The sequence below is a fragment of the Chelonoidis abingdonii genome, chromosome 3, assembly GCF_003597395.2.
Source record: "Chelonoidis abingdonii isolate Lonesome George chromosome 3, CheloAbing_2.0, whole genome shotgun sequence".
In the NCBI taxonomy this organism is placed as follows: Eukaryota; Metazoa; Chordata; order Testudines; family Testudinidae; genus Chelonoidis; species Chelonoidis abingdonii.
Window position 1 is genome coordinate 10,497,754 of NC_133771.1, and position 19,580 is coordinate 10,517,333.

The window sequence follows — 19,580 nt, forward strand, 5'->3', positions numbered from 1 at the left end:
TAATACAAAGTTGTATGAGAGAGGCACAATGCCAAGTCATACGAAATTCAAAATCAAACAGTGAACAGAAGTTACAATGCAGGCAAGTGTAGTGAATGGTGAACAGAAGTTACATTAATAAAGTGAACAATTAAAAACAATTTCATTGATCAGTTCTACAATCTGAAAGGGACAGGTCTGGAGATACTGGTACTGATGCAGTTTAGTCAGAACTAGTTAGGAGACTCATTTCACAGAATTCACTTTCAGTTCCTATTATGATATAGAAGATCTCTGGGCTTTTTCAAAAAAACTTGCCCAAGTCTGTTTTGTCTGGAGTTAGGCCAAATGCTTCTGCCCTAGAGCTCTGAGCAGTCACATTTAGCAGTGTGTCCCCCACAGGGGCGAAACCCTATTGCTAACACTGATAAATTTGCATACTAATAACTGCCACACAAAGGAATGGCAAGTGCATGGCTCACATCCAAACATCTCATTAATGTGTCCATTAAAGCAAAACCCAGAAGAGAAGCTGGAACGTCAGTGCTGTTTTTGTCTCCCTGTGATCATGGAGCAAAGCTGCGATCTAGGAGAGCAGGCTTATTGTCCTTGGCCATGCACCTGTTCAGCAGAGCATTTAGAGAAACCTCTGCTGTCAGAGAACACTCTAGATGCTATTGCTGTGCTCCACATACCAGTACCACTGGCAGGATATGAAATCACTATTGTAATAGATGTGTAAGTGCATTGCAGAATCAGAGGCTTGGGGATGTTCAGCTTCAGAGCTCCTTAGCAGAGTAGGATCCACATGCTTTTGATTTGTGCCTGTCTAGAAATTCACCACTTTGGTAGGACTCTCTCCTGGAAGTTAGTCTCTGTACCCCAGTATATCTCACTGAGAGAAGCCCTGTAATGGGGCTGAATGGAACTGGAGGCCAGAGGAAACTCAAGTGTTTTAAAGGTACTTTTTCTGACTGCAGCGAGGTCTGATTATGAGAATGAGGTGAGTAATAAGATTTTTGTTTGAACAGTTTGATGTGGGCCCCCTTTGAATATGAATGCCTGAAAAGTGCTAACGGCTGAGTGGTGTTCCTATGTACTGTTGGCGTTCCCAGGTTTGGAGCAGGTATGCCAAGAAGCTGTCAGATCTTGCCAAGCCAGAGAACATTGACGTGGCAGTCCAGTGTATGAATGAACTGATCATAAATGCTTTACACCATATTCCTAATATCCTCACCTACTTATCTAGACTGAAAACCCAAAGTGTCTTCAATTTCTGCGCTATTCCGCAGGTAGGTTAACATTTGCAGATGTTTTAAACAGGATCTTCTAACTGCTTCCTCCTCTACCTTGGAATTGGATGTCTTTTGTGGTCTATGCGTAGTGTTCAATAGTAGCATTATTTAATAACAATGCATAAATACATTCAATGTGGAGCTTACCATGCGTTTTGAGTGTTCGCCTTTTCCTGAGAAATTGTCAAGTATCAGAGGGGTAGCCGTGTTAGTCTGGATCTGTAAAAGCAGCAGAGAATCCTGTGGCACCTTATAGACTAACAGACATTTTGGAGCATGAGCTTTCGTGGGTGAATACCCACTTCGTCAGATGCATGTGAGAAATTGTGTTTCCCCAAGGGAATGACTCTGCTTTTGGATATGGTGTGGGGGGTTGGAGAGGGTTGCTGCCAGATGAATGTAAATAAACAGGACTCTTTTTTTTCTCCTAAACTAAGACAATCCTACATAGTTAATATTGAAAATATTAGGAACCTTTCTGTTCTGTCTTCCTTGTCTTTGTTTCAGTCTTCCATTGTGAGCATTGCTTCTTTAGAAATCATTCCTCTATCTTCTGCTTTAACCTAAGCTCTGCCTTTTATGCTGTGGTTGAAATCCTGCCCCATTGAAATCAATGGGTGCTTTGCCATCAATTTCAAATGGAGTCAGGCTTTCACCCTGCGTGCACGGCTGACAGAACAGAGTAAATGCTGTTTTTGTCATTTCTCCCTAGGTGATGGCCATCGCCACTCTGGCGGCCTGTTACAATAACAAACAGGTATTTAGGGGGGTAGTGAAGATTCAGAAAGGACAAGCTGTCACTTTAAAGATGGATGCCACAAACATACAAGCAGTCAAGGCTATAATGTACCAGTATGTGGAAGAGGTGGGTTGGGTCACTTGCTTTGAATAACTAACTTTCAAATGTAGATGTTCCTCCTCAGGTCGAAGAGGTGGGTTGGGTCACTTGCTTTGAATAACTAACTTTCAAATGTAGATGTTCCTCCTCAGGTCTATGCAGACCTGAGATGTTCCTCCTCAGGTCTATGCAGTTGGGGCTAAGCTGGGTGTACCACCGTAACCCTCTGTTTCAGACGTTTAGTAACTTTCATCTTGCTTTGGCCAAAGTTGCTGAAGATCTAGAAATGAGTGTAGCATGAAACAGCTTGAAGTAGCAAAATCTGGAATGCAGCTGTTTTCCTTGGTGCTTTAGATTCTCTGTCCTCACTCATTTGTGTCTCAGGTGTTGTTCAGATTTTATACAAACTGTAGCATAATGCAACACCAATATTACACAGTTGTATGCAATAGGATGTTGCATTATGCTACAATTTGTATAAATGCCCCATATTTTTTTGTATAAATACTGTACGGTTTCCTAGTGAGTCAACTTAATGGGGAATTTCACAGTTCCTGTCTGGAAAGTTTCTATCTTTCCAGAGCATCGTGGAGAACAAAAGGCCTTTAATTGCTATTACTGTGCAAATTGGCTGATACGTAGGGCAAAATTTTGGTGGCTTGACTCACCTATTTCTAAACCTGTCATCCCACAGTGCCACGGTCCCTTAATGCAGGTACTCCTGCAGTCAGTGGGAGTTCTCGGAAGTGCACTGGATGCTATACAGAAATAAAGACATGGTCCTCATCTCTGAGGAGCTGGTGAGAAGCTGCCAGCCCCACTGGAATCAATTGCCATTGAAAACCAGGCCACCCAATTCTGATTAAACAAAATGGTTCTTGCAAGAAGATTGCTCAGGGGATGTCACAGAGCCATGGGCAGGGCCACTGTAGAGCAGTGCTAGTTACGCTTGGGTCTATGGTTGTTCCTAGCAACATTCTGTCAGGTTTCCCCTGAACTGTGTGGATGGGAACAGTCTGAAAAGTGTCTGAGAACAATATTGTGGCTCATGCAAGGGAGCACCTTGGCCCTGTTAAAATTAGAGCTAACTGGTTCACAGACAGCTCTTGCTGGCAAGATGCAAATGCTGCCCCTGAGTTAGATGCCACTTTGTAGTGGTTGTATGATCTCCAAGTAGCTGTGGGCTCATCTGACTTAATCATATTAATAACAGGGCTTATGATGGGCTACAAAATGTTTAGACCCCATGGCCCAGTTTTTAAATATTCTTATGTTCCTAAATCCCACTGAAACCAATGGGAATTAGGCACCTAAATATCTTTTTAAAATGTGTCCTCTGTTTCAAATCCCAGTGCAGGCGGTGTTAGCAAGGACTTCCAAGCAGGAACTGTTACTTAGTTTTAAACAATAAACTCCTGCACACGGCTGACAGTGCCCTACCGCAGAAACAGCAAGTCCATGCAAATCCCAGCAGCATCAAAAAACTATAGGCCTCGGTCAGGCTAATGGCTCAAACGCCATTGCAGACTGACTCCTAAGGAGTACGGGCTAAAGCTGAGTTCAGCCGAGGGCACAGATCTCCGACAAAACCTTCCCAGGGAAATGGGATTAGAATCTTGCTAAGCTGGTGCAGTTCTGATCCCAGTGCAGCTTTCAAACTGGGCAGCTTTCCCATTCCTGGGGAGTATTGTCCTGTTCAAATGTCCATGGCATCACTGTGGTGATATGGCTCCTGGGCAGGAGGTCCTGTTTCACATTTGAGGAGCTACTAGATAGTATGTTGTTCTCATGGTTATTTCCTAACCTTGCATGGGTTTTTTTTTCTCTCTTCAGATCTATCGGAAGATTCCAAGCACAGACCCGTCTTCTAACAAGACCCAGCAGATCATTGTCTCTATCCAGACAATATATTTTCCCAATGGCACGGTGGTCTCCCGTAACCGTTACTCCCCCATCTACCTCTCGTGCGCCATGTTTCTGGCAGCGCTGAGCTGGCGGTATCTGAGTGCGATGTCAGAGGCATTGGAGGAGGACATACAAGCCAAGGAAAACTGAGGGTTGGTTGGGTGAAGGTAGTGGTTGGGTAATGCTGGGAACAGGTTAATGTCTCTTTCCTATTGGGTCTGCTGCCCTGTGGGATTCCAGACTGTGGAAGCTGTGAATGGAAAGGTGCTGGCTGACCTGCAGCTATTAGGTGTCTTGAAGCCACTAGCTCCTAGCTGGCAGCCGGAGTCAGATTTTTTCGTTGTTCGGATGAACAAGTTACAAATGCGACAGTTGGGGTCTCTTTATGGGAAATGGTGTTTTACCTGAATTCTGACCGTGATATTTTTTTCATAGAAATTCAGATTGCCTCCCTCGATTTTGACACTCTTTTCCAATACAAGGCTACGTGACATCAGCATTTGTGAGTTTCCTCTCTCCTCTTTCTGTGCTTTGTATTCTTACCCCACTGACTTCAATGCTCAGCGATCGTAGCGGTTCCAACTTGCGTCACTGGGTTTGGAAGCTAACCTTTCCTCACACTGAGGAACTCTTCAGTACGCTGGGAGAAGCTGTTTTCTGACCCCTTGTCTAGAAAGGCAGTGGTCTTCCACTACAGTGATGAGTGGGTGCGTGCTGTGCTTCCCATCCTTGTACTACAGATTGCAGGGAGAGAGACTAGGCTGTGCCACAGAGCTGTCTGGATGCAGGAAAGTGGAGCTATTTATGCCGTGTGGTCATCACACCTCATCTGCCACTTTTAAAGCTCCCCTCCCCCACATTACCGCCAAACTAAAGGATCCTCAGCAAGAAAATTTAACACCTGAGAAAATTTATTCCCCATTTATTTACCCATAACTGCTCACCAGCGTCACTTAAGCCCCTTCCCTGGATTTAAGAGAAGGAACACCGCAAATGAGCGTTACCACACAAACTATGCCACCTTCAAATAATCCACATTGCACCTGAAACACAGGAGTTATGGGCACAATTATCTGATCTGAATTTACATTGGACCAGAATTACCTGAAGAAAGCAACACCCATCGGTGTCAAACTACTAGAGATCTTCTGCGCTTTTAAACCTATAAACTTCAAGATTAAGCACAGGGGCAAGTGCCTATTGACCAGAACACACTGGGTTCCTAGAAACAATTAACAAAATGTGGGGATTTCTCACCCTGCCTGGCTCCTTTCCCCTGATATGCCAGTCCCCTGTTTTCCCTTCCCCTGCATCCTTTCCTCCTTGCTCTTCCGCCCCCTCCCCTTCACTTTTACCTCCTAGTGCTAAATAGGAGTTAACAGTGTAACACTGTTGCAAAAAAAGCAAACATCACTCTGGGATGTATTAGCAGGAGTGTTGTAAGCAAGACAAGAGAAGTAATTCTTCCACTCTACTCCCCGCTGGCTGATTAGGCCTCAGCTGGTGTATTGTGTCCAGTTCTGGGTGCCACCTTTCAGGAGAGATATACACAAACCGTAGAAAGTCCAGAGAAAAGCAACAGAAATGATTAAAGATCTAGAACAATGGTTCTCAAACTTATTTGATCACACCTCTCCCTTCTTTGTGTCTGCAGTAATTCTCCCTGCTCCCACCAGCCATACAGAGCCACATCGAGGTTGCGAAACTATACAGCAGGCCAGGTAGGGAAGGCTGTGCCTCCCCAAATGGCCTGGCGCCTGCCCCCTCCCGCTTCCTGCCCACTGACTCAGGGCCGCCCAGAGGATTCAGGGGGCCTGGGTCTTTGGCGGCGGGTCCTGGGGTGGAATGACCCCCTGCCGCAGGTCTTCGGTGCACTTTGGCAGCAGGTCCCAGAGCGGAAGGACCCACCACCGCCGAATTGCCTCCGAAGACCTGGAGCGGAAGAAGCTCCGGAGGCCCAGGCCCCGTGAGAGTTTTCTGGAGGCCCCGGAGTGAGTGAAGAACACCGCTCCAGGGGCCCCGAAAAACTCTCGTGTGGAACCCTGCAGGGCCTGGAGCAAATTGTCCCACTTGCCCCCACCCCTGGATGGCCGTGCACTGACTGCCCTCTTCACAACCCCCAACTCATCCAACGCCCCCCTGCTCCTTGTTCTCTGACTGCCCCCTCTCGAGCTCCCACCTGCCCCTAACTGCCCCCGTGCGACCCCCTGACCCTTACCCAAAGCCCTGGCTCCCCGACCCCTTACCATGCTGCTCAGAGCAGCAGGAGCTTGCAGCCCTGCCACCCGGACGGAGCCAGCCATGCCACCCGCACTGCCCAGCAGGAGTGGCAGGCCAGAGCGCCTGCATGTATCCCATTTTTGCATTTTGAAAAGCTGGGAAAGGCAAAATCTCAAACAAAAGAGAAAGTATGGGGGTGGGAGTACATCAGAGTGTGGAGGGGAAGTGGCTCAAGCTAAGTTCACGGTGGGGCAGGAAGACAGTTCTGGCCTTCCTCCTCACCTGCCCACTGGCTAGCAGAGCTGCCAGCTGTGACGGGCAAATGCCTCTTTAAAGGCAGTGGGAGTGGGGAAGCTTCCTGGCGCACTGATTGCTCTGGGAGGCCTTGTTCCTTCTTGGAGCACAATGTTTTCTGGAACTCCCCTGGGGCACGGCAGCTCTGCAGAGCCCCCAACATGGGCCAGTGTTTCACAGGCACAATCAAAGCCGAGACACAGAGTTGCCGACACATCTCATGATTGCTGGCAGGCTTCTTAAAACCTGAGCTCCTTGCAGGGATGTGATTGCATGAGACGCAATTCAGGACTTTGTTTATTACTCTGTGCTTGCACATCAGCACTGCCCTAAGAAACATCGTCACCCTGACCATGATCGGAATCATTCATAAGTGCAAATATCAGCTTTAATTTTTAAATAAACATGTATATTTCTAGCCCTCATAATTGCACAGAAAAACTTAAAAACAAGAACCCAAGAGGCTCAAAAACCAGAAGACAAAGACCCCAACACTTTTTTTTTTTTTTTTAAATCTCACGTTTAAGCTAATTCCATGATTTTCTGGAGCATCAGAATCTGACTCCCCGCCCCAAATATGCTCAACAAATATGCTTTCACTCCATGCATCTGAAGAAGTGAGCTTTTTTTACCCATGAAAGGTAAGCCCAAATAAATCTGCTAGTTTTTAAAGTGCCACCGGACTCCTTGTTGTGTTTGTGGATACAGACTTACACGGCTATCCCCTGATGCAGAACAAAAACATGGCCCAAATTAGTAACTCTGGGCTCCATTGCTCTGGAGAGCTGTAATTAGGTATTCGCCTGAGCGGGTCTGACAGAGGGTGTGGTGTGTGAATTTGGCAGGAGAGATCATACAGTGGCAGTCCTGGGGTGTGGTCAGGCGTGGCCCAGAGCAGAGGCTGGGATTAGCAGGGCTCTGCTCCCCTCTGTGGCTTGTCCTAACAGGCACACAGTGAGTATCAGTGAGGCTCTTCTTGTCTGCATGGTGGGTGACATCCTCAAATTGAAGACAATTAAAAAGAAAGAGCCTTGGTGTTTAAGACCCCAGGTTGCTTGGCCAGTAATAGATGCAGTCCTGCTGTCAGGTGAGGAAGGCCCAGATGTGAGATGTGGTGTGTGACAAAGACCCAACAGGAAGGACATGCAGGAAACTTGCTGTGTTGTGGGATTGCTTCCTACTGGGCTAATAACTCTCTCACCGCAGGGCTGGGGTTCTGTATTTCTGGCAGGGGAAAATGAGGGGTACTAGATTTTTGGGGTGTGTAGGGCATTTTGGTGGTGAGATGATGCTGCCCCTTGAAACAAGGTCTGTGGGAGGGATGAACAGGATGGCTGAGACCGATACAATGCAAACAAACCTGTTTTAAGTTCTCTTCTCTCATGGGTTGTTATCTGGCTTTGGTTATATTAGTTTGTTCAGAATCAAGTGGCTCTAACTTTATTTGGTTATTTAATCCAGAGGGAGCCAGCATGTCCTAGTGCTTAGAGCAGGGGACAGTGGGTCAAAACTCCTGGATCCTATTCATCACTCTGCCAACTCACTGATGTCCCAGGATCAAGCCCTCACTGACTCCTTTTAAGTGACAGAAGCAGGGACAATTCACACTGTGCAGTTCTGCAAACAAGGCTGTGGTTTTGCTTCCTTGCTGTCGCTGTTCAGATGGGCTGCACAATCCACCCCTCTGACTTATGGACTGTCTCATGCCAATATGTTTTAAGAGAGAAATAAAAGATAGTTTTGGAGGGTGGAGTGGATGGCTTTAGGGGACTGGGAATGATGGGACTGGCATTTCACTTCTCGTTCCCCAGCTTGAACCTGTTGACTGGAAGCTGTTACCATCCGCTGGCTGTTTGGTGGTCTCAACACACCTCCCCAGTATCCACATCACAAAGTATTCAACAGGGCATGGCCAATGACATCCCAACGTGAGGAAACAGGGAAGCAGGGACATTGTAGCAGGGGAACTAGGACTGTCTTTTTTTTTTTTATATATATCTATATAATGACCTTGCTGAGATGAGGATAAAAGCCCCATCCATTGAATCTAATGGGAGAGCATAAGCTTAAACCAGAGTATTGCTGCTTGTCACCTTGAGAAACACAGGCCAGGCTCAGCCAACTGCAGACTTTCCTGCTGCAGCTGGAGTTTGAGTGGGGAACGGGAAATGATCTGAGTGTTTCTATAACCCTTCCCACATGGGTGAGGAGCATGGTCACGGAACGTGAGAGGACCAGGGATAGTGGCCTGTTCATGTGCAACCACATTTCGCTGAGCAACCACTGATTTTATGCACCTCAGCTCTAGGGTACCCTGTGTGAGACCTCCAGCCTGTATACCTGAAGCTCCCATTGAATCCAGCCAGAGATGCCAGAAGGCCCGTCTGTGAAGAGGTTCCAGTTGCTGACTGCTCCTTTTGTGGGTCAGGTAGTGGCCAAGGTGGGAGGAAGCAGCAGGCAGAGAAACCTGAAGGATCTGAAAGCAACGAGGCTCCAGGACTCTCAGGTGAGCTAAGCTAAAAGATAGCCTTGTCTGGAGATGTCAGCCCTGCCTCACAAACCTCCCTTGCCCTGCCCTAACTGAAGTGCTGGTGCTGCAAAGGTGCTGGGTGTTGGCATATACGAAAACCTACAGTAATATCAGAGTAGACTCTTGAGCTCAGTGTGAAACATGTCCCTAGTTTGCAGCTCTAAACAGGTGCTGTATGGACAGGCTTAGGCACCACCCACATGGCTACAGGACTAATGCGAAGGCCCCTTCAGCTGTAAACAGTGGCCACTCTATATCAAGAGGGTTGAGCTGAGGGTCAGAATTACAGAAAGGGAGGGATATGGGGGAGCCAGGGTACGCACAGGTAAAATACCCAGATTGCTTTGCTTTTTGACTGTTCATAACCCAGAATTGTCATAAACAGATAGTTAAGGGCTAATGTCTCTTTTACCTGTAAAGGGTCAAGAACAGGGAACAACACCTGACCAGAGGACCAATCAGGACAAGAATTTTCAAATCCTCAAGGGAGGCGAAAGTTTGGCGTGTGGTACCTTTGTTCTGTGTCTGTGCCCTCTAGATCTACTGGAGGATCATCATCTCCAGAGGCTTTCTAATCTCTGTTTCCAGTTGTGAGTACAAAGGAGAAAAGACAATAGCTATATTGTTTTGTATTACATGTTGTAGTTGCTGAATGGTTAAATTGTATTTCTTTTGGAAAGGCTGTTTTAATTCATTTTTCTTTTACCAATAACCCTGTATATTGTCACCTTGAATACAGAGACCATTTTATGTCTTTTTTCTTTCTTTGTAAAAAATTGTTGCGATTTTTTTCTAGTTGGGGTTCAAGAGAAATCTGAGTCTGCAAGCACCAGGGAATTGGTGGTAGGAATTGAAAACAGGGTGATCTCAGGTCACCAGGAGGAAGTAGAGGAGACAAGGGGGGGCGGTTTTTGTTTCCCTTTGGTTGTGAGACTCAGGCATCTGAGTCTGGGGGTCCCAGGAAGCGTTTTAGGGGAGACCAGAGTGAAGCCAGGCACTGAAATTCCTGGCTGGTGGCAGCGCTATCAGATGCTAGCGAGAATTAAGCTTGGAAGTTTATTGCCTAAGCATCTCAATTTTCTGAACTCTAAGTTCAGAATCTGAGTAAGAGAGCGAGATAAGAAAAATAAACTTCCTAGTGGAAGCTTTAAGTCAACGGGCTTCACTGTTAAGGGCAAAGCATCACTGAATGCCAGCAGAGCGCCCACCAAATAATCACAGAACATAACCTTAAGGCCAGAAAGGACCATTAATGATCAGCCTAGTCTGAATCTTCTCCTGCATCATCACAGGCCACTAGTAAGCTCACCCGACCCACCCAGTAACAGACGCCCTAACTGAGTCTACTCAAGTTCTCAAACTGCATTTTAAAGACTATCAAGTTATAATGGAAAAATCCTACCATGTACACTGTTTAAAAACATGCAAGTAACCCATGCCTCATGCTGCAGAGGAACACTCCTCACTCCCTCATCGAGAATCTGACCAGGGGATAAATTTTAACTGTCAATGACCCCAAAATATGGCGAATCAGCATGGACCTGAGCGTTCTTGCAAAGACACCAGTCAGAACCCCTGCGGAAAGAATCACTTTATAACTCAGAGCCTTCCCCATGAGGGCCCCTCACTGGCCTGGGGAACCTATACTATAGCCTCCTAGTCATACAGCCTAGCTGGTTTTGACCAGCCTACGTTAACACTCACCTGAATGCGGCCTACATGCCGTGGTGGAACCGCAATCGACTGAAGTGTGGGTGACAATCTGACCTGGTGGACATCTGCGTGCAGGATGAGGTATCACTCCTATTCTTAATAAAAGAATACAACTCTAGGATATTGGAAAAGTTCAGAAAAGGCAACAGAAAAAGGATTAGGGGTATAGAATGGCTTTCATATGAGGAAAGAGTAATAAGACTGGGACTTTTCAGTTTGGAAAAGAGGAGACTAAAGGGGGATATGATAGAGATCTATAAAATCATGGCTGGTGTGGAGAAAGTAAATAAGGAAGTGTTATTTACTCCTCATAACACAAGAACAACGGGCCACCAAATGAAATTAATAGGCAGCAGGTTTAAAACAAACACAAGAAAGTATTTTTTCATGCAACACCTTGTCAACCTGTGGAACTCCTTGCCAGAGATGTTGTAAAGTCCTATACTATAACGGGGTTCAAAAGGGAGCTAGATAAATTCATGGAGGATAGGTCCATCAATGGTTATTAGCCAGGATGGGCAGGAATGGTGTCCCTACCCTCTGTTTGCAGAAGCTGGGATCGGGTGACAGGGGATGGATCACTCGATGATAACCTGTCTGTTCATTCTCTTGGGACACCTGCCATTGGCCCCTGTCAGAGGGCAGGATACTGGGCTTGATGAACCTTTGGTCTGACTCAGTATGGCTGCTCTTATGTGATGGGCACACTCTGAAGTTGTTGGTTCTGTGATACTGTCTCCATTTTCTCTCCTACCCCGGCTTGCTGAGATAGGACGTGTCACTCTTTCCTTCTACTTCCCGCCTTGCTGATGGTGAAAGGGAAAGGGGAGCAGGGGGAATTCTAGTGGCTCCCAGATTTTTTTTTCTCCCTTGTATCTTCCCCAAGCCCCAGAGGTGAGAGGTGGAAATGCACCTCCTGACTCCCTCCCCAGTGAGTGTGTTCAGCTCTGCCTGGGATGTATCCGGCAGCAGGGGGTTGCTCCTGTGATCTGTGCTCCTCCCGAACCTGAGGCCAAGCGAGCTCACGTGGATCAGGCCTGCAAGAGCTACATTCAGAGTACGTCTGCATTGCCCAAAAAATCCACCTGTCACAGTGACTGACGTGGGCTCGCGCTCCTGGGCTAAAAGTAGCAGTGTGGATGATCCAGCTCAGACTGCAGCCCAGGCTCTGAAATCTGGTGAAGGGAGTGGTTGTAGAACCCAGGCTTTGCCCAAGCAGGAACGCCTACCCTGCTATTGTTAGTCACATAGCACGAGCCCTGTGAGACCGAGGTAGTTGACATGGGCTCAGTGCCGAAGGTTTTTCTTTTCGTTGGTAGTATAGACGTACCCCTAGATTCCTGTACTTGACAAGCAACTTGGAAGCCGCAAGCTGAGCACTGGTGCATTAAACAGGGATGAGATTTCGGTGCAATATTTAACCACTCTATGTCCCTGTCAGGGCTGGGCCATGGGCAGCTGGGTGAGCCCCGCTCGGCTGGCAAGTTTCAGTCAGGAGAAAAGTGGCAGGGTCAGCAGTGAGCTGGGTCAGAATGCCAAGAAGTCAGCGTTGGGCACCAAGCTGCAGGCGGCAGGTAGATAATCTAGCAGGGTCAGAGTTGAGCCAGGTCAGGATATCAGGAAGTCGGGGTCAGGCGCCAGTTGCAGACAGCAATCAAATAGCAATGTCAAGGTCAAACCAGGGTCAGAAGCCGGACTCCAGGGTCTTTTCGCAGGCAAGCTGGTGGGCAGGGTTGTTGTCCAGGCAGCTCGTTATGCTAACTTCCTGGTTTAAATACTGGTATTGGCCAATCAGTGGGGAGTGAGGGCCCACCACTTGGGCTTTGCTGGGCGATACTTCCTGCCAAGACTAGCTTCACACTGTTCTCCAGTGGGAGCCCAGCCTGTGGCAACATTGGACATCAGAGGCCCAGAACCACTCTCCTGGTCCTAGGTTCTAGCTGGACAGGTTCTTACAGTCCCAGATCTTCCCTGGGAGACCCTGAAGCAGGATTAGAAACCACACGTGCTGGGCAAAATCACTGAAGTCTGCTGCCCATTCCGGCAATCTTCCTGGAACTGGAACAAATATGTGCAGATGCATGAGCCTTCGTTGGCTTGGCTGGATGGACATTCCTTTCATCAGCTGAGGATGGCTCCTCTCCTCAGCTCAGATTAGGAAAACGGACTCAGTCTAGCAATTGCTGCAGCCAGTTCAGTGTTAACGAAGTCCCTGACCAAACCCCCACCCTCTTTGTATCCTCTTACAAACAATTAACACACAAACCTTCAGAGATTCCCCTGCTTATATTTATAAGCTACTCTAAGTTCAGGACTTGACCTAAAGAAATTGTCACACGTTTAAATCCACACTGCCATGAATGTAGACCAAAGTCCACAATTAATATGCACATTACTTCCAGCATGGCTTTGGGATAGGGGATAGGGATTCTATCCCATCCTGGCCAGGTCCTGTAGGAACCAAAAATAACTTCCACCTGGCAGCTGTTTGGTGGTTTACAGTAGGTGAGATTAGTTTGGCCTCAGCCTATTTTGCAGTAAATAAGGATAAGGGGAACAGAGAGGAGACCTTTCCTCACAGCCGAGTGGAAGACGGGAACTGCTGGAGAACCAATAGGTCATCAGCATCTGATGTCATCCGTTGTTACGTCAACACAACCCCGCAACTCACAGGCGCTGACTTTCAGCTTTCCCCAATGGTGCTCCAGCCCCGCTCTGCCCCAAGCCCCCATCCCACCCCTTCCCCCAAGGTCCCACACTTGCTCTGGCCCCTCCCCCGAGCACACCCTGCCCTCGCTCTGCCTCTTCCTGCCCCCGCTTCTCCCCGCCAGCACCTCCCGCCTGTCACTGAACAGCCGATCGGCGGCGGTAGGGAGGCGCAGAGGGGGAGGAGCTGATTGGTGGGTTGCTAATGTGTGCCGAGCACGCCCTGTTTTTTTCCCATGGATGCTCCAGTCCCGGAGGCAACGTCACTGCTTCCATTGTGGCTGCACTAGGCTTCCTAGGGTAGCTGTTCCAAGCTGAAGGGCCTCTTCAGCTTGTAAACGATCTCTCTACATGTCATGCACTTCTTGCACACAGTAGGCTGCAGGGCTGCTATTAGCAGGTCAGGCTTCTGTGTCAGATCTAGAATGCCAACAGAGCTTGCTTCTCAGAGAGATCCACACCAGAGGTGCTCAGTATAAAATCCTTTAATGCTCTGCCAGTTGTGTTACATACAGCACCACCTAGTGCTGATCATTATAATACAGTTTGGTGGTGTTTACACTACCTGTGGGGTATTCACTGGTGCTCATAGCTGCTGTACTGACGCTTTAGTTAGACTGGCAAAGAGAACAAGACTTCTTGGGATGTGAGTCCCTGCTCTAATGTTGCTAGCTCATAGCTTCCAGAGAATCCTCCAGGTCCCTCATATTAACTGCATGCTCTTCACTTGGAACCTTGCCTTTCGGCGCTGAGGGTTACTTAAATTGTTCATTGTTTGCAAATTCACACATCCTCAAATGCTTCCCTTGACTTTTATTTTGTAGGCCTCTGGAAAGAATTTATTCCTGGCATTCGGTGCGGTTTTGGAAGCATGGACCATGGGTGGAAGCCCATCTCCAGGTCCTGTGGAAGAAGAGCCAACCATCCAAGGAAAGGCTGACCGCAGGGCATGCTCCCTTACCCGTGCTCAGGAAGGACAGGAGGAGGATGTCGCTCAGCTAAGCCCCAAAGAACACAGTGTGCAGAGGAAGCAGGAAACGGAACGCTCGGTGCCTGATACCTCAGATGCAGCAGGGGATACTTGGCAATGGCTGCACTTCCATTTTGGTTTGTTTGGCAGCATCCGGGCTAATGAGTTCTCAAGAGCTAATAAGCCGAACAGAAGAGGGGACTGGAAGGATCCCGTGCCCAGGTATTGACCGAATCCTCTGTCGTAGCAAACACCGTTCTCTTTTTCCTCCTCTTGCCCGCCTCCCACCCCCAATGCCCAGTTTCTAAAGAGGCAAAAGTGGCTTCATTATTGCTTGCTTGTTTAATGTCTCAATCAGCGGTGGCTCCAGGCACCAGCGCTCCAAGTGCGTGCCTGGGGCGGCAAGCTGCGGGGGGCGCCCTGCCGGTCTCTGCGAGGGCGGCAGTCAAGCAGCCTTCGGCAGCTTGCCTGCAGGAGGTCCGCTGGTCCCACGGATTCGGCGGCTTGCCTGCGGGAGGTCTGCTGGTCCTGCAGATTCGGTGGCAATTCGGCGGTGGGTATGCTGAATCTGTGGGACCAGTGGACCTCCCGCAGGCATGCTGCGGAATCTGTGGGACCAGGGACCTCCCGCAGGCATGCCGCCAAATCCATGGGACTGGGGACCTCCCACAGGCATGCCGCCAAATCCACGGGACTGGGGACCTCCCACAGGCATGCCGCCAAATCCACGGGACCGGGGACCTCCCGCAGGCATGCCGCCGAAGGCTGTCTGACTGCTGTACTTGGGGTGGCAAAAAAGCTAGAGGCACCCCTAGTCTCAACGTGACAGTCCTGGGCATTGGATGTGTTGGTTCCTGCAGAATGTTCCCATAAAACTGGCAGATTTCTCAAGCTAAGAAGAAACAATAAGACAAGCTATGCTTAAATATAAATAGGGATGTAATCTCCCTGGAGTAAACAACATTAGAAGATCTGCCCCAAGAGATGCTGACTAAATCCACGTGACTGCAAATCAGGAAAGACAAGGCTCCTTTTCCCAGTCAACCCACCCCCCTGCCTCTCCTGCTCTGCGACACTCTAGGTATTTTTCTGGTCACTACAGTAATTGTCCCATCTGGCTCTGAATGACTAAATGCAGTGTTGTGTCTGAAGTAGATGATACAGAAAAACACAGCAGTGCTCACAAGGGGGTTCAGTCCTGCCAAGTGTTGAGTGCCCTCAACTCCCATTGATTTCAGAGACTCAGGTACAAAGGCTGAGCAATTGACACCGCTAGCAAATATATAGGGTTTTCCCCTCCTCTTCCACCATTTCTCCACCCGGTTCCCATTGTTTTCCTTCGTCGCCAACTTTTTTCTTGATCCCCTTCCTCCCATCTCTACATGTGCATTCGGCTGGACTGGAACAGAACAAGGAGTAATGGTCTCAAGTTACAGTGGGGGAGGTTTAGGTTGAATATTAGGAAAAACTTTTTCACTCTGGCCACGTCTAGACTACACGCCGTATCGGCACGTTAAAATCGATTGCTCTGGGATCGATATATCGCGTCTAATCTAGACGGGATATATCGATCCCTGAGTGCGCTTATATCGATTCCGGAACTCCTCCAACCCCAACAGAGTTCCGGAATCGACATGGCGAGCCGCGGACATTGATCCCGAGCGGTGAAGACGGGTGAGTAAATCGATTTTAGATATTCGACTTCAGCTACGTTATTCATGTAGCTGAAATTGCGTATCTAAAATCGATTTTATCCCGTAGTGTAGACCAGCCCTCAGAGAGTGGTGAAGCACTGGATTGGGTTACCTAGGGATGTGGTGGTATCTCCTTCCTTAGAGTTTTTTAAGTTCAGGCTTGACAAAGCCTTGGCTGGTATGATTTAGTTGGGAATTGGTCCTGCTTTGAGCAGGGGGTTGGACTAGATGACCTCCTGAGGTCCCTTCCAATCCTGATATTCTATGATTCTATGATTATTCTTGTAATGTTTCTGGATTGACACTGGAAGGCCAGGATATTCTCACTCTAATTTCCATCCTGTTTATTGTAGGTTGGTTCTGCACTTCGACAGCGGGGGCTTCCTCGTCTTTTACAACTGCCAGATCCACTGGTGCACCTCTCCCACTGTGGAACCTGCTTCTGACATCCTGTCTCCCAAGTTCCATCGGGGGCAGGCCTTGGCAGCCCTGCGCCAGCCGACATCCATCTGCTACACTCTTCTGGACCAGAGATATTTCTCCGGTCTGGGTATGTTCCACCAGAGAGGGGAATACCCTCCAGAAACAGTGATATTTTGGCCCAGTTAAGAGATGGGTCTCTGATTTATTAGCTGCAAACCCTGCATGTTAAACGTTAGCATGGAGACATGACTTCTTCTTCTTCTTGATATCCCCTGATAGCTCAGCTCTTTATGAAAACAAACCTGTTAGGACTTAATTCTCATGAGTGCCAACTTCAGTGGGAGCTGTTATTGCTCAGCGCCTCTGGAAATCAGGCTCTTAAGTTTCATAATCCCCCTAAGAGGTAGATGAGTATTATCCTCTGTACGGACAGAGAACCAGAGGCACAGCAAGGTTACCTGACTTCCCCAAGGCCATAGAGGGAGTTGGAATCTTAGGCACAAAAAGAGGTCAATAGCTTCTTCCTCCTAGCCAAGCACTGACCACTAGACCATGCCTGCTGTTCATGTGATCAGTTCTCACTGTCTCACTATTGCACCTGTGTTTACGAATCTCTTCTCGCCCTATGTTCCAGGGAACATCATTAAGAATGAGATCTTATATTTGGCAAGGATCCACCCATTATCACAAGGCTCGCTCTTGGCTCTCTCAGCTCTTGAATCCTTGCTGGATCATGCTGTTCAGTTCAGCACAGACTGGCTGCATAAGAAGCTGGCTGGAAAAGGATTACACTATCAGATCTACCTGAAAGAAAAATGTCCTCTTGGGCATGAGGTGATGCAGGGAACTCTTGGACCCCAAGATGGGTTTAAGAGGCTTAGCTGGTGGTGTCCTCAGTGCCAGCCTCGAGTACCTCCTGAAGGGAATGAACCCAAATCGCTTAAACACTGAGTGAACAAATATGCCAGCCTGAATGTGGATTATGAACACACTCTCCTTTCTTGCAGAACGTCGCCTTCTCGTCTTTTTGTGACAGGCTGTCAGTTGTGCTGAGCAGAAATCACTTACCCTGGAAGGCAAAACATGGAGAGAAAATAGAGCGTCATTAAAAAGGGAGGGGATGTTTTTGTGACGCTCCCAAGTCATTATTGAGCTATGAAGAGAAATAAAGCAAACAATAGTAGGTGTAAATCTCCCCCAGAAGGTAGGAATTGTAGTCACTGAAATACTTGGCACCTTCAGGTTTGCTCATGTAAAAATGTGAATATGTTCAATTTTTCTTCTGCTAGTGAAGCAGTATAAATAACTTCAGTGTGATTGTCTTGTTTGTTTGACTGTTTTGCAAACCTCCTGCCAAATCAATTGGCTGGGAAGAGTAAGTAATGGGAAGTAGAACTTTTCTCCCTAAGCCAGCGATTCACATGCAGCCGGCTTTATGGTGATTAAGCATTCTTATGACCCTAACAGGTTGGCACCGTGTGTTCACATCCCAAAACCATTGGCACCCTTATTGGCACTCTCAGCCGAGAGCCAGGGATAGAAGTGGTCCTTCCAGCTCAGGGCAGAATGGGGAAAGCTTTTACAATTGCCTGTGCTAGCTTCTGACGCGGAGCTCTCGCAACTCAGCGAGAAACTCTTTTCTGCAAACCCCCGCCTGCATTGGTGGAGAAAGAAATCATGCTCTTGATCAGCTTTAAGATGTTACAATCAACTCATTTGCATTGCGACTTAGATCCGTGCTAGATATGTGCTCACCATGTGCTGATGCTGCAGCATCAATTATTTTTAAGAGGATGTGTATGTTCCCAAAGACTTTGACTCTGGAGAAATAATCGTTAAGAAATAATCACGATTTTGTAACAGGTAGACAAGACACTCCCTAAACTTGCAAACTGCATCACCTGCTAGCCTTCCTGAGGCAAAAGCTTGAATGAACAGAAGAGGCTGCATTCCACCCTGGTGTAACTTGACTTCAGTGGGGTAACACCAGGGCTGATCTCGGCCCATAGTATTTATGCTTTGCAACTAGACAGCAATAAACGTGGGCTGGGTCAGACTAATAGGGTGGAGAGAGTGTCAGAGTCAAAGGCCTCCACTGGGAACAGACGGCCTCCAGCCATTCCAAATTTGGGAGTGCTGTGGCAGCGTACAGGGAAAAAGGCTCTTTCACTTAAACCCTGATCCAAAGCCCAGTGAATCCATTGGGTTTTGGATCAGCCTTTAGCTAGACCCTAAACATATACAGCTGTATGAACCAAAGGCAACAACTCACGTTGCATTAGGAAGTGACAGGGAAGCCAGTGCAGTGTGGAGCACTTAATGTGCCTCTACCATCTGCCCTACCAAGTAGGCTCATTGAATTCTGCACCTTCTACAGCAGGGGTTCTCAAACTGGGGGTCGGGACCCCTCAGGGGGTTGTGAGGTGATTACATGGGGGGTTGCGAGCTGTCAGTCTCCACCCCAAACCCTGTTTTGTCTCTAGCATTTATAATGGTGATAAATATATAAAAAAAAGTTTTTAATTTAAAAGGGGGAGTCGCACTCAGAGGGTTGCTATGTTAAAGGGGGTAAAAATGTTTGAGAGCCACTGGGCTACCGCTTCTGAGTGTTCTTCAGAGATATCTCCTTGTAGGACCTGTTAGAGCAATGCAGCCTGCAGGTCAAAAGAACCTGAATAGCTGTGGCTTGATCTGCAGTTGAGAAACATAGTTCCTGTGGTCACACTGTCCCACCGATGGAGAAAAGCACAACTGGCCACTGAACCACCAGGGACTCCTGGAACAAAGAAGACTCCAAAAGTGACACACTCTGTTCTATTAATCATTCATATTTAGTACAGAGCAGAAACACTAGCAAGAGGAACTGATGCATTAGAAATTCAAATCTTCATAATTTAAAGTGCAACCGACCCTGAACCAGCCTGACACCTCCAGCCAGACATTGTGACCAGCAGCCAGTCACTTGTCCCTTTAGGCCGACGCAAGTGAAAACCAAATCAAAAGGGCGTTTGAA

At 47.8% G+C, this 19,580-nt stretch overlaps 2 protein-coding genes across 3 annotated transcripts in view; both read left to right on the plus strand.

Annotated features, from left to right (window-relative positions):
- Positions 1 to 4,509, plus strand: part of FDFT1 (farnesyl-diphosphate farnesyltransferase 1) — a 12,061-nt gene extending 7,552 nt beyond the window's left edge. For both annotated transcript variants that reach the window (XM_032763522.2, XM_075063600.1), the window contains 3 exons: positions 1,095 to 1,271; positions 1,987 to 2,139; positions 3,946 to 4,509. In XM_032763522.2, coding sequence (XP_032619413.1) covers positions 1,095 to 1,271; positions 1,987 to 2,139; positions 3,946 to 4,167 — 552 coding nt within the window. In that variant the 3' untranslated portion in view covers positions 4,168 to 4,509. The remainder of the gene's footprint in view (positions 1 to 1,094; positions 1,272 to 1,986; positions 2,140 to 3,945) is intronic.
- Positions 4,510 to 8,899: 4,390 nt separating this feature from the next.
- On the plus strand, positions 8,900 to 17,829 carry NEIL2 (nei like DNA glycosylase 2). The gene is made up of 4 exons (XM_032763521.2): positions 8,900 to 9,037; positions 14,985 to 14,989; positions 16,498 to 16,694; positions 17,202 to 17,829. The coding sequence occupies exons 1-4, from the start codon at positions 8,900 to 8,902 to the stop codon at positions 17,516 to 17,518; spliced, it is 657 nt and encodes a 218-aa protein (XP_032619412.1). The 3' UTR covers positions 17,519 to 17,829.
- The last annotated feature ends 1,751 nt before the right edge of the window (positions 17,830 to 19,580 follow it).

Excerpts from the sequence above, each read along its gene's own strand:
- NEIL2 (XM_032763521.2), top strand. The coding sequence starts at position 8,900 with ATGCCAGAAGGCCCGTCTGTGAAGAGGTTCCAGTTGCTGACTGCTCCT. Across the intron at positions 16,695-17,201 it reads GAGATATTTCTCCGGTCTGG|GGAACATCATTAAGAATGAG; the intron begins GTATGTTCCACC and ends CCTATGTTCCAG.